Source organism: Trifolium pratense, linkage group LG7 (assembly GCF_020283565.1).
Source record: "Trifolium pratense cultivar HEN17-A07 linkage group LG7, ARS_RC_1.1, whole genome shotgun sequence".
NCBI classification, from domain to species: Eukaryota; Viridiplantae; Streptophyta; class Magnoliopsida; order Fabales; family Fabaceae; genus Trifolium; species Trifolium pratense.
The window spans coordinates 55,495,580-55,510,404 of record NC_060065.1 but is presented as its reverse complement, the minus strand read 5'-3'; the positions used below and the strand labels follow the sequence as shown (position 1 = coordinate 55,510,404).

The following is a 14,825-nucleotide window of genomic DNA, read 5'->3' as shown; positions in this document are numbered from 1 at the left end:
AACATATAACAACTTATAAAAACTACACAATACTAAAAAAAATTATAAATTTGAATTCTTAACAAATGTCTCTCGGACATTATTTAGCGACATTATTTAGCATTAGTCTTTAAAAAATAAGAAAAGAAGAAGAAGAAAGAAATAAAATAAAAAAAAGTACGTACCTGGTAGAAAAAAAGCACGGGAGAAAGGAATAGTATGGTCTGGGAGACGAAGAGTATACGTATGGGAGACGAAGAGTATACGTATGGGAGACGAAGAAAACAAGTAGAAATAATGATTAATCTAGACAACACTATGGACAATATATAACTTCCAATCAAGAAATCTTTTTATGGCTCATATAAAAAGATTAGGCCCAAGTGTCTTGCCAAACAAGAAAAGAAAAAAATTTGTATTAATTTTTTTTTTCTTCTTGAAAAAAAAAGTAGTTTAATAAATTTAAGTCATTTACAACATGGAACAAATTAGGCCCAAGAGAAAGATCGAGAATCCTTTTTGGATGAATAATAATTTTATTTCCAATTAAAAAGTAGTTTAATTTCATATTTATACTTCTTATAAATATCTCAAAATTTTTATTTAATCAAAGCGTCAAAGAGTAGATTATACCTTAAAAAATGTGTTATTTATCCTCAGCTTCGTTGCATAGTATTTGCTATGGTTTATGTGTGCATTATCGTGAGCGGGTCTGGTGAACTATCCTTTCACCGATTCTAGCTACTATTGGATTTGAACCAATTAAGTATTCCAACTCTGCCTTTTAGGGTAAGATGCCCTGGCTTTCAGTTGTTGTATTGGTCATTGGCGACCTTGGGACGCATGTATTGGGCACCCCCTCTTTGCTTATAGACTCGGCACAGAATAGCAAGCAAAAAAGAAGCAACTCCTTGAGCGATAGGAGAGGGCTGTTTCAGCAACAATCAGTCCAACAGACTCAGCTTCAACACATATTTGTTAATTATATTCTAGAATAATTTTTTACCAGTTATCGATTAACTATATTATACACCAAATATATTGTAAAGTCATCTAAAAAATTAGTGTAAACTGGAACAATTAAAACAATTTTTTGAAATATATTGTGAATTGGAAAACTCTTAAAAACTATTTTGATTTGTACTATCTTTCATACTAAAAAATCGAATTTTTTTTAAAATGTATTCCGGTAAATTTGTCAAAATAAAAAACTTGCATACCGGAACAAAATCATAAAACCACATTTCCACGTAACACACACACCTCCGCAGCCTGCGAAACCTACTCTCTTAGAAGCATCATCCGTGTTAAGACGCACCCAACCATCATCCAGCGACTTCCATCGAATGTACTTCCTCCGGTCCTTATTATAAGGAACAGTTTGGATTTTTTTTTTGGTCCTTTATATAAGGAACAGTCCTTAAATCTATGTTTTATTAAATGAGTAATTCCTTTTATACCCTTATTGAATTGAATTGTATACTCCAATATAACCTATTCCAATGCTTAACATTAATTACACACACATTTCCTATACAAAAAAAATTGGAGACCAAGGTTATATTGATAATTACAAGAGACAACAATCAATTAAGACCAAGGTTATTTTTGGAATTAAACATAACATTTTAGAATTTTTAATAAAAAAAATAGGTCTCCTTGGTCTGTGTGTTTTTGTCAAACTGTTCCTTATAATAAGGACCGGAGGGAGTATTCCACATTGTTGTTGCTCGAACCAGCTATAGTTTGAACTGCTGCAAATTACTTCCCATGGTTTGACGGACATAACAAAATCATCATCATGCAAAGCTTTCTTTCTCAACTCCCATAAAGCATGAACTGTTGTTGCCCAATAATGTGACCATTTAGGCTGTTCAATGTTGATTGTATCTACGGATCAAGATTCTCTGCAGTTGTAAATCACAAAGTTACACGCTGTTTTAGATCTCATCCGTCCATTTCAGATCGGTCGGTTCATATTGAATCTATACAAAATCAGTCCAAATCAATCGGAACCATTCAGATTAGATCGGACGGTCCTTATTTAACACAGCGTGAAACTGCGTGAAAAACTTACAGCAGGAAATCCTGTTCCTGTATCTACGTGCAGTAGCGGAGCCAGGGGGTGGCCAGGCAGGGCCATGGCCCACCCCAAAAAAAGTGAAATTACTAGGGTACCCCTATACATATATAAAACATTGTGACTGTATACATATATTAGTGAACGCATATTAATTTCATAACAACGTATTTGACCGAGTGGCTAAGGTGGATGGCAACTTTGCAAGCTAGTGCGGGTTCGAGTCATTCTAGCTGCTATATTTTTTAAATTTATCTGTTTTATTCTTTTTTTTTACGGTATCTGTTTTATTCTTTAAAAAATCACTTTGAGACCGAATTAAAGTCTTAAATTAATCCATTGGTTTTGTTCAAAAAAAAAAAGTCTTAAATTAATCCCATTTTTTTTATAAAATTAGCTTTTCATATTTATATATCCACTGTTATCTTCTTTGTTAATTTTTTTGTGTGAATAAAGCATAATTTTTTTATTTTGGATTATATGTTTTTTTTTTTGTATATATGTAATATAACAAAAAATATAATTTTTGAAGATCAATTTTCTGCAAGTATTATGTTATGGTGAGTTTGTTAATAAATGTTTTTTGTTGCTACTAAAAAAATCAAGGGTATTGTTGGTATTGTCCACACCAAAACTTATGTATCCTCTTTATATATAGTATAGATAATTTTTTAGCGGCCCATCCAAAAAACAATTCCTGCCTCCGCCACTGTCTACGTGATGCATTATTTTGTATGATAGTTCAAATGGTAATGTATATATTCAGTATTAGAATTAGAATTGGTTCTAGCAATTTTTCGGCTTTGTTGTCTTGAATGCTTGAGTATAGGCGTTAAGCCAAAGTATTCAAACTGCTATGACAGGGTATCCCTGCAGCTGTTCTTATTTTTTCCTAATCTCAGTCACCTATTGTGTTATGATAAGTGCTTTTAATATAATTTTCTATTTGTAGAAAAAAATAAAATAAATTGTTTTGACTGATATAGGGATTAATATAATAAGTAAACCTTAAAATCGGATTGGTGATATAAGACATGGCACATGTGGAATTTCTTTCTTTTGGCATTTCATTCTTTTTCAAGAAAATTAAGATTAGATATATATCAAGCTTAAAAATCATCTTATTTTTAGGTGTTTTTTTTTTCTTTCAAATTTATAATATACTTCCAAAATCTAACATCAAATTTGATCATGTGAAATACCAACATCAAATTTCTTTTTTTTTTTTTTTTTTTTTGATAATGCTTTTAATTTTAATTTAACTTACTAGTATATTGGTTCCAATATTCCTGAGAAAATAGAAATTCTTCCACCACCATCTTCAAAGACTAAAGGCAGTGGTAAAAGAATTAATGGTGGTAAAGAGCTGGCTGTTGAACAACAACAAAAAAGAACAAAAAGATATTGTAAAACATGTAACCAATATGTATATCACAACAGCCGCAATTATCCCCAAAAATCATCTCCATGATTTTGGTAAGTTCGCTTTCAATTTGCATTTGCCGTCAAATTTTGTTTTGCTGTCGGTCGTTGATTTTGTTTGTGTTAATATTGGTATTGATTTTAATTAATTTGGTTTTTTTGGTTATCATCAATGAAAGGTGTTGAAAGGAAGATATAGAGGTTTTGACAAAGACATTTGCAAGATGAATGACATAGAAGAATATGTAACAGATTTTATTTATGCTTATGTGAAATACATGGGTAGTATAGTTTCAGTTAAGACAACAATTACAATATTCCTAGTACTAATATTACATTCAAATTGGGCTTAAAACTAAAAAAAGGATCGCATTCGTTTTCTTTGATTGCATTCATCATATGTGCCTTGCTGCATACGTTTTCTTTGATTGCCTTCTCCATCCATCACACAATCTTGAGATGGGTTGGTAGTAGATTCAGATCTGCATTTAGCATGAATAATGGGGCCTAACTGTGACCTGTCCATGCCGGCTGTTATTATTCCATTGGGCGCATTAAGGTAAACAGCTCCTCTGTACATCCAATCATCTGTCTCATCACTGTAAAACTGATCGAAATGCTCTCCACATAGAGAGCATGTTTTCTGGTCCTCTTCAGCAGGAACTGCCAATTCTTTGTCTTCTTTCTTTTCCTCAGTTGGCAAAAAACCTGGAGCTGGAGCTGATTCAGTTCCCAATGCCTCTGTGCCGCTGAGCCACATCGTCTCACTGACAAACCACTTGCGAGAGGGTTTCAGCTTATGGTTTTTAGACATACTAATACGGTTACGGTTCTTAGTCACATGCCAATCCATGTGTCTTCTGTGCTCATCTTGTGATTTGAATCGTAGGCCACAAGTTTTGCACTGTCTAGGCAACTTACCATATAAGGCACTGACTACAGATTCGTGACGAACCTTTAGAATATTGGGATCAAACTCAATGCCAACAAAATCCTACAAACATATGACATTAATTAATTAATTACAAAATTGGTTGGTTGGCTCACAATCTCAAAAATGGAAGGAACATGGAAATATATGCAAGAAATTAAGAATTGAACTTGGGATAGATTTAGTTACCTGTGTAGGAGTTTGATTAGCCAATGATATTACACCTTGGGCCATGAGTGAATTAATCAAACTAGAATATCCAACAGATGGATGTTGGCTTGACACAAAAGGAGGATTCGGACGAGGTAGCATCTGGGGCGGAGCATGTGGGCCGCCAGCCGGAGGAAAATGTAAACTTTGGCCGGGCAAAGGGAGTCGCATAACAGGGCGTGCGGCCAGAGGAAAATGTAAACTTTGGTCGGGCGAAGGGAGTCGCATAACAGGGCGTGCGGCCGGAGGAAAATGTAAACTTTGGTCGGGCGAAGGGAGTCGCATAACAGGGCGTGCATGTATAGAAGCACCATGTGGTAACTGACAAGGTAACTTAACGGGATGTCTCCTTTTAAAAGTATCCCAATCGAACTCATCCTCTTCGGTATTCTGCCATGATCGTCCCTTGTATGAAGTTGCTGCTGCAGCCATCAAGGGTCAACAAAGTTGAACCTCGAAGAGAGAGTGAATAGATAGTCTCTAGTTGGTTTGTGATGGAAGAAGAATAAGGAGAAAAAGAAGCTAAACAAGAAGAAGCGGACTAGAAAGGAAAAATAAATAAAGATATGAATATATAGATCCGATTTCTTTTCCAAACAAGTAGACACTAGTAACATATCTTTTAGGATATCTTTTTTCTTATAATATCGTTTTCTTGCGTCAAAAAAAAAATCTTTTTCTAAGATTTTATATTTAAATATTTAGATTTATATTTAAAATAAGATAATTAGAATTTATTATTTAAGATTTGTTTAGAATTTTTAGGATATCTTTTTAGAATTTTTAGGATTAGTTTGTTTTTAAAAAGATATAGATATGATTTAGAAGTTTATTTTATCTCTAACATTTTATCATCTTTTTTCTTAGAAGTAAGAAATTAGGCCAAACAATAATTTTTAAAAGCTCCGGTAAGAAAAAAATAGTTTTTTATATTTTAAAAAAAAATTATAATATATTACAAACATATTTTTTAACTCTATTGTAATAATAAAATAACAATTACTTATAGCTTTATGTTTAAAATAGTTTTTATACCTAAAAAAAATTGAGTCAAACGGTATCATAGAATTATGATCGTGTAGACTAGAAGAGTTGCGAGTCCGCCGGCGTTTACAGTGGTTGAGAGCGTTGAGACCCCTGTTGAAGCGGAGGGGGGTTGTGTACCTGCAGGCACTCCGACGCTGAAGTCAGTTTGTGTTTGTGAAGGTTTTCTTGGCTAAAAAATGCGTACCTTCTGAATGAAGTGGAGTCACATATATATAGCCCCCAGCGCTGGGCCAAGGCCCTTGATGGCATTAATGGCCATCAAGTGGCTGCCGGAAAACGGCTAAGGAGCCATGATGAGCAGTTAATGCTCATCATTCTGGTGTCTAGACGTTACAGAAGCCAAGGAGAAGTAGCCGTTGGTATCCCGAGCATTTATGGTGAGCCCGGTGATTAAGGGTCAGCTCGACTACACAAGCTCGTTGGCTTGTGTACCGAGCTTCTAAGCTCGGCCCAGAACAAATTATATGGCCACGATGTAAAATCAAGAACGTGAGAGTATTCTTCACATAACTAGAGTTTTCTCCATAAAAATATATTCAATGCAACTACTATTAAAAAAATATAATTTGTATATCATCATCAATTTTAATAATATTTCAAATCTTGCGTCAAAAAAAAATAATATTTCAAATCTTCTACCTTAAATGTAGTTTTACCTATAAAGATTAAAAAAAAAAAGGTAAAATATGTTTTTCTTCCTTACTTTTATTGAGTTTTGGTTTTCATCATTTTCGGTTTTGGTTTTAGTCTCAAATGTTAGGTCGACTATCGGTTGACTAACAAAAGTATACATGGCGGTGACACGTTGGATTCCGTTGACACGTGGTATCCTATGTGGATTGCCACATCATAATTTTTATAAAAAAAATTCTTTTTTTAACATTTTTTTATAATTTTTTTTACAACAATAAAAAATAAAAACCGTTTCTTTTATTTAAAATAAAAAATAGAATGATTTAATATTTTTAGTGTTATTTTTTTGAGTTTAATTGATATGCACCGACAGTGTAAAATAGTTTTACACGATCGTCCAATAAACAACCATCATTTTGTCATGTCATATCAAGAAAGTATGGTGAGTGGGGTGAGGTGGCGGAAAATATAGTTGACATTGATTGATAGTGTAAAACTATTTTACACCGTCAATGCATATCAATTAATTTTTATTTTTTTTTCTATGGTAAAAAGAATGAGATGAATGCAATTGAAAAGAGTTCGACACAGTGACGATGTTGTTGCTGCTGATTGACAAACAAACAAAGAAAGCAACCCCAAACTCCATTATTGAACACCCATTTCTCATTCTTCATCCGAAAAAATTCATTCTTTCTTCACTCCTTTGTTGAATTGTTTACTCCCTCTGTGATTGACACAACAAAATATTCAAGGTTTTTTTGTTTTTGACATAGAGATTAATTAAATCCCCTTGTTGTTGCTGCTGCATAATGTTCGGATTGTGTTGCTGGACATGCTTAACCGATAGCCATTCACTCCATAGTTGCCGAACTTTGATTCCCAAGCTTCGTCCGGCTTCTTTCGAGTCGTTCCATACCTTTTCATTTCTGTTATTCCATACTACCCATAGCAACATTGCAAACAGACCTGCGGTATCATGATCCTCGCCATATCATGATCCTCTGCAACTTGTTTCCTCAACATTGTCTCGGTTCAATTTTGAGATTTTCAAATATCAATTTAAGAACTCTTATGTAACTTCTAATTTCAGGCTGATTATAAAGAATCTGCTACATTGGAAAGTGATGGCATTAATCCATGGGACACCTCTACTCTGAATGACCTTTTGAAGAAGATAAATCCTTTAATTGCGAAATTTGACGTGAGACATTTTGATACTTCGTTATCTACATGCTTAAATTTAATGCATCTGACAAAGATCATGTTCCCTTACACGTCTTTAAATACATTTCAGGGGTATCGTCTGAACTCTGAACATAATCTCGAGTATTGATCATATTTATCTTCTAGGTGTAGTTGTCCGACTGCTTTTCTGCTCTTCGTATATGTATGATCAACTCTCAAAAAGTCTGCCATTCTAAGCCGCCAGTTTGGCCATTAAATGCCATGGTGTCGCCATTCTTCACAAGTTGGCCATTGCGGCTGGAGAAAAATCCGCAAGGGCAGAAGAATAACTTGCTTTTTAATTCATTACCTTATGTCTCATAACCTGTGTTATAGTTCCGTAGTTATCTTATCGGCCCATGTAACTGCAGGCTCTTGTTGTCATCATGAGTATGAAATGATAAAAAGTTAACTTACTATGAAATGGGAATTGTTTCTTGAATTTGAATTTATTACACATCCCAAGTGTTTTTTAGTTCGTTTTCTTAAGTTAATCATGTTTCATCACAGTTTCTCGATGAGCTAGGTTTATTATTTATTTCCATAAGCTGATTCCTTGGACAAAAGTTTCAGTTTATCTTACAAACAATTGCTCGTGGTTTTCCTTGTCATGACATCCAAAGGTGGAATGAAGTACCATATCAAGGGTTGTGATGTACAGGGTGGTTTTGTTAAAGTATACAAGGCAAATGTCAACAATGACCCTGATGATGTTGTGGCACTAAAGGTGATGACGGTTTTACAAATTATTTCTCCCTAGATGTAGAACTATAACATATTATCTCATCGGATTGTGTTTTGAATTTTGATAGATACAAAAGCCAGCTTTCCCTTGGGAATTTTACATGTATCGTCAGCTTGATCAGGGCATCTCTGGCAGAGAAGTATGCCGATATCGATTATACCATGAAACTTCGTTTGCTATGAACATCTACTTATTCTGACTTCTCTGACATCTTACTATATCAGAGGTCAGGCTATGGTTTCGGTCATAAAATTCATCTCTATTCTGACTGTAGCATACTCATTTGTGACTATTTATTTAGCTAATGCAACACTACAGGTCAGTAATTTCCTTTGATGTCCCTATTCATGGTGATTTCAAGCCTAATAATCTGCTTGTACGTTATTCTAGGTAAATTTTGACTTCTGTTGCTTGTGTCTTGTCTCTTACTTTAACAAACCCAATTTTTTTACTATCACAATTCTAACACTTCAATTTTCCCTTATCTTTTACTTTGATAAGCCATGGAAATTTCAGGTGAGTAACTACTTAAATTACAATACCAATGCAATATAGCTCATGATTGACTGTCTTTAAAGTGTTTCTCTTTTGTATCACTTGCCAACAGGTAGATGTGTATGGCCTTTGCGGTGTTGTCAACACGATGCTGCATAATTGCTATATGGAAATCGTTAAGAAAGAATCATCTGATGGGGGCACTATGTACCTTCCCAAACTACCCTTTAAACGGTATGTTCCTCATTTTATAGTTGCATGCAATGTATGACTCAATGATTTGTTGTAAAGGGACCACTTAGTATAAATTTGGTCTGCAAACCCTTCTTCTGTGAGGTTACCCCGGCAAAATAACAAGAAATTATGAGTACCGCACAAATGGCAATCATCTAAGCTACTTTACTGAATGCTTCATTATTTGCTAAAATCAAATAGTATCAATCACTATATTGTGTTCTCCTCAATCTCTTTCTAAAATCAAAAATTGAAATCCCCAAATTCACATTGGGGTTTGGAGAGATTGAAACTCATAATCAAGGGTAGAAATCAAAAGAGCAATTTTTTTTTGTGGCAAGATTCAGTTTCATATTGCTACAAATCTTCATTTGCTTCAATCATATTGTTCTTATAAATTGGAATGGAGGGAGTATTTTAATTGGATTTAAGGTTAAATATATTTTTGGTCGTGACATTTTAAGTTCAATCCTCAATTATTTGTTTTAAAAATTTTAGTCTGTAAAAAAATATTCCGCATGCAGTTTTATGTTTTGGTAGGCATGTTTAAAGCCTCGTAAAATATTCCTCCGCAAAAAAATGAGCTCGAAATTTGATTTACAGATCATGATTTTCATTACTTTAATTTTGAATTTATTACGTTTAAAAAATCATATTTAATTATGTTCATGTTAAAAATTTCTAAATTTTACTAATTGAACTATTTATATAATATTTCAAACATGAATGAAAAAAGTCATTAAAAAATATAAGAGTTTAAGAATAATTAAACAAATTTGATTTTAATATGGACAAAAACTACTTGCAAGAAATTTCAAGAAAATTCTAGAGAGTAAAAATACGATAAAAATTAGAATATCTCCATTTTATAGGACCACGAAGATTATTTAATTTTTTTTAAGACTTTGTAACTTCTAATTTTTTAAAATCAAATTTATAGTGTTATTTTGTTGGTTAAAAACAATAACATTAGTTTGCTTAAAATCCACAAAACAAAACACATAACTATACTAAATAATACATGTTTATTCATGTTTTTTTTACACTACATGTTCATTCGTGATTATTTCATGAGAAAAATGGAATTGTTTAGGTTTGCAATTAATATAAGCTCAAATGCATATTTTGTTCTCATAAAATTAAAGTCAAATTACACATTGTATCCAAAAAATTCACATTGTATAACGTAACAACACTTTTTACACATATTTAAATTGGCTAAAATCTAAAAAGGATGAATTTGCGAAAAATTGGTTCGGATTCGTTTTCTTTGATTGCCCTCATCATATGTGCCTTGCTGCATACGTTTTCTTTGATTGCCTTCTCCATCCATCACACAATCTTGAGATGGGGATGTAGTAGATTCAGATCTGCATTTAGCATGAATAATGGGGCCTAACTGTGACCTGTCCATGCCGGTTGTTATTATTCCATTGGGCGCATTAAGGTAAACAGCTCCTCTGTACATCCAATCCTCTGTCTCATCACTGTAAAACTGATCGAAATGCTCTCCACATAGAGAGCATGTCTTCTGGTCCTCTTCTGCAGGAACTGCCAATTCTTTGTCTTCTTTCTTTTCCTCAGTTGGCAAAAAACCTGGAGCTGGAGCTGATTCAGTTCCCAATGCCTCTGCGCCGCTGAGCCACATCGTCTCACTGACAAACCACTTGCGAGAGGGTTCCAGCTTATGGTTTTTAGACATACTAATACGGTTACGGTTCTTAGTCACATGCCAATCCATGTGACTGCTATGCTCATCTTGTGATTTGAATCTTAGGCCACAAGTTTTGCACTGTCTAGGAAGCTTACCATATAAGGCACTGACTACAGATTCATGACGAACCTTCAGAATATCCGGATCAAACTCAATGCCAATGCCAACAAAATCCTACAAACATATAACATTAATTAATTACAAATTCACAAACAAATACTACTTAAAAAATGGGAGAAACATGGAAATATATATAAGAATTGAACTTAGGATCAATTTAGTTACCTGTGTAGGAGCTTGATTCGCTAATGATATTACACCTTGGGCCATGAGTGAATTGATCAAATCAGAATATCCAACAGCAGGTGGATGTTGGCTTGACACAAAAGAAGGATTCGGACGAGGTAGTATTGGAGCATGGCTTGACACAAAAGGAGGATTCGGACGAGGTAGCATCGGAGCATGTGAGCCACAGGCTGGAGGAAAATTTAAACTTTGGCCTGGCAAAAGGAGTCGCATAACAGGGTGCAGGGGGTTACTTATAGAAGCACCGTAACGAACTGCTGCTGCCGCCGTATCCTGAGATGGAAAAAATTGTGGTGTGACAGGGCGTGCATGTCCTTGTGATGCTACTGCTGCGGCTGGATGCTGAGACGGAAAAACCTGAAATTTAGGTAACTGATGCAAGTTTTTGTTGTTAACACCGTGCAACATATCTGACCAATCAAATTCCACCTCGTCAGTGTTCTGCCATGAATATGATGCTCTACTTGGGACTACAATCATCTTTCGCTTCTTATCTCTTTTCTTAGGGTTTGAGATAGAGGAAGAAGAAGGCCTTAGGTTTGAGATGGAGCAAGAAGAAAGAAGAGAGAAAGATAGAATTAAACGAAAAAGTGAGAATGAGAGAAAACAAAGAGGCACGGACGATATAAATAGGTTTGCCCAACAAAAAAGCCCAAATATGTTCTAAGAAAAGATATTTTCAAGAAAAGATAATTAAAACATATCTTAATTCTAGAAAAGATATCTCTAAGCCATGTGACCCAAAAAAGATATCTATTTTTCTTAATTCTACAATTTACTTAATTAATTAATTAATTATAATTCTACCTCTCAGTCTCTCACTAAACTCAAAGCTTCTACTCTACAATTATTAAATAAACACACTAAAACTACCCAAATATGCGCAAAACACCTAAAACAATTAAATTTTAATAAACTAACTATTTTCTAAATTTGGGGCATTTGCATAATTTTTTTAAAAAAATACAAAACATATAATTGGAAGGATCAAATGATTAAGAGACTCAAGTATCTACCAGTTGTGCCACAATATGTTGGTAAAATATTTAATTTTTAGTTAAAAAAAATTTACGCATAAAATAGGAATAAAAACAACGATAAAAAATACGCATAAAAATTAGTAACTCAATTTAACATATAACAACTAATTATATCAACAAAAAAAATAATAACAAAAACACCTAATAAAAAAAGACACGTGGGAAAAAAATAATTCATTAATAGTTATTTACTTTGGTTATGTTGTAGTGTTTGCTGCTAATTTGATTAAGCTTAGTCTTTTTAAGCTTAAACCTTCTTTTTATCTTTAAAAGAGAACAAACTCCTATAAAATCATCACTCAAAGAAAGATCTAGAATAGAAAAAACGAATAAAATAATATTAATCGATTTATAACAAAAGAAGCTAGATACCCTTCAGCAACACACTTATTTGCCTCAAAACTTGAGAGAGTTTCAGTAAATCAATTGAACTTCATTCTCTCTAAATTTATCTTTTTTAATTTTGCGACACCAACAACCTAAATTGGTACTCTATTGTCCTCTGGGTTGTGCAATAAAAAACAATATATTAATAAAAAGTTAACTTTCGAAAGTGAAATTGAATGAGTTTCTTAGCAACACATGAGGATAAAAGCAATTATCGTAAGGATAATAGCAATTATCACATAATATATATATATATAATCATCAATTATGTAATGAACATAAAATAATTAGACTTAAAAAAGCCTACATCTTATAAATAAAAAAACCTACATGATGTTATAAGCCGTTGGATTGTGTCAATCAACACAAATATTATAGGCCACACGATAAAGGAATATAAGTCGCCGGATTGTCTGATTTGAAATTAAAAACCTTACTAGCGTTGTTAGAATTGAGTTTTAGGTCAACTTATTTTATTTAGGTGGAATCGAAACGTAAACTTGACTCGTAAACTCGTAGAGATTAAGAATTTTACTTTTAATATGGAAATTTAAGTTTTATGAATATTAATTATAGAAAAATATATAAAAAAAATTATTATTAATTTCAAATTAAAAAATTAATTTTGAATATTAGATAATTCACACTCAAATGATTTTCTTTCATTCTCATAAATTAAATATGATTATATAGTCATGTATTTCATTAACAAATATTATCGGTGTTGGTTGAAAATATACATATTGAAAATTCCTTATTTTCTCAACAAATAGCATCAACAACTATATATTCATCAATATATCTTATAAAGAATGAAAACTTTTTTTTTCTCTCTTTCTTCATGTATTAAATATGATTCTTTAAATCATGCATGTCATGTGAGAATGAATATTATATATGATTGAAATATAAAGTGATTGTAAATTATTTATTTTTGACGAAAAAGTGATCGTAAATTTTAACCCTTGTTATGTTATTTTTACGAACCCCCTATTATATTTATGTGTCTATTATTAAATAACTTATTATATTTGAATAGTTGCATAAAATTTTGTAATATTCTATTATTTTATCAAAATATAATTACTTATATCTTCCATGACTCGTAGAGCTGTCAAATGCGTCGGCCTCGCCTGAGAAACCATGCCAACTAGGCTGTCAAAGAGGTCGGCCTGGTCCGGCCCAACCGGGGGTAGGTCATACTAAGGGCTCAGTCCGTTAAACTTCATGGCCCGACCCACTTAGCCTGCCTCGATAAGCAAAGGCCTAAATGGCTTGATGGGCCGGACGGACTAATTTTCATATTATATTAAAAAAAAAAAACAGATTCAACTAAATTTATGTTATATTTCTCAACTAAATCTCCAAGAAGGTAGTTCGTATCCTTATATTTTCTCACATAATCTCTCAAACAACAATATCTTCCTCTTTATCCTCGTCAAACAAACAAACAAATCTCTAACAAATAATCTCATCCTAATCCAATAAGTTTTTTGTCGAATTATTATTATTATTATTATTATTATTATTTATTGTTATTATTAGTATTATTTCCAACCACGTATGTCATTATTTTATATGTATTTCTAATATAATAAAATTAATTACTACCAAAATTATTAATTTATCCTTAGTAGGTTTAACCATATTACAAGTTTTATATTCTTCATTATAATTTAACTAAAAAAAATATAAAAAGAATATAAAATAAATACAATAAAAAGCTGATATGCTTAAAATAACCATATTTCAAGTTTTATATCCTTCATTGTAATTTCACTAACAAAAATAAAAATATAGAAAGAATATAAGATAAATACAATAAAAAGATGATATGCTTAAAATTTGGAATAAAATAGATTATAGATAGAAACAAAATAGAAATAATAAAAATAAAATGACAAAAATAATAAAAAAGATTATATATGAATCTATGCATAAAAATAGGAACAAAATATAACAATAAAAAGATTATAGAATTTTTTTTCAATATTTTTTAATTCTTTAAGGGTCTAACCCAAAAGCCCGTGGAGTCGGCCCATGACGACTCATGTAAAGCTCGACCCAATTAACTCAGCCCGATAAAGTCTGACCCGTGTAAAAATATAGGGCTAATAGACCGGTTCGACCCATTTTTACAGCTCTAATGCCAACAAAATACTACAAACATATAACAATAATTAATTAATTAATTACAAATTCACAATCGAATACTCATAAAAAAATGGAAGAAACATGGAAAATATATATATATATATATATATATATATATATATATATATATATATATATATATATATATATATATATATATATATATAAGATTTTTTTTTTTATATAAAAATCAACAAGCCCGACTGGGTACTAAAGTTAAA

At 32.3% G+C, this 14,825-nt stretch overlaps 2 protein-coding genes across 2 annotated transcripts; both read right to left on the bottom strand.

Annotated features, from left to right (window-relative positions):
* Nucleotides 1-3,836: 3,836 nt before the first annotated feature.
* Nucleotides 3,837-5,054, bottom strand: LOC123896670 (polyadenylation and cleavage factor homolog 4-like). The gene is made up of 2 exons (XM_045947033.1): nucleotides 4,602-5,054; nucleotides 3,837-4,475 (listed from the first exon to the last, which is right to left on the bottom strand). The coding sequence occupies exons 1-2, from the start codon at nucleotides 5,052-5,054 to the stop codon at nucleotides 3,837-3,839; spliced, it is 1,092 nt and encodes a 363-aa protein (XP_045802989.1).
* Nucleotides 5,055-10,228: 5,174 nt separating this feature from the next.
* Nucleotides 10,229-11,518, bottom strand: LOC123896669 (polyadenylation and cleavage factor homolog 4-like). Its single transcript, XM_045947032.1, has 2 exons — nucleotides 11,003-11,518; nucleotides 10,229-10,891 (listed from the first exon to the last, which is right to left on the bottom strand). The coding sequence occupies exons 1-2, from the start codon at nucleotides 11,501-11,503 to the stop codon at nucleotides 10,229-10,231; spliced, it is 1,164 nt and encodes a 387-aa protein (XP_045802988.1). The 5' UTR covers nucleotides 11,504-11,518.
* Nucleotides 11,519-14,825: the final 3,307 nt, after the last annotated feature.

Bases quoted from the DNA above. Each gene is read 5' to 3' on its own strand.
- LOC123896669 (XM_045947032.1), bottom strand. From the start codon at position 11,503: ATGATTGTAGTCCCAAGTAGAGCATCATATTCATGGCAGAACACTGAC. The intron at 10,892-11,002 runs GTAACTAAATTG...ATATGTTTGTAG, and splicing joins CGAATCAAGCTCCTACACAG to GATTTTGTTGGCATTGGCAT.
- LOC123896670 (XM_045947033.1), bottom strand. From the start codon at position 5,054: ATGGCTGCAGCAGCAACTTCATACAAGGGACGATCATGGCAGAATACC. The intron at 4,476-4,601 runs GTAACTAAATCT...ATATGTTTGTAG, and splicing joins CTAATCAAACTCCTACACAG to GATTTTGTTGGCATTGAGTT.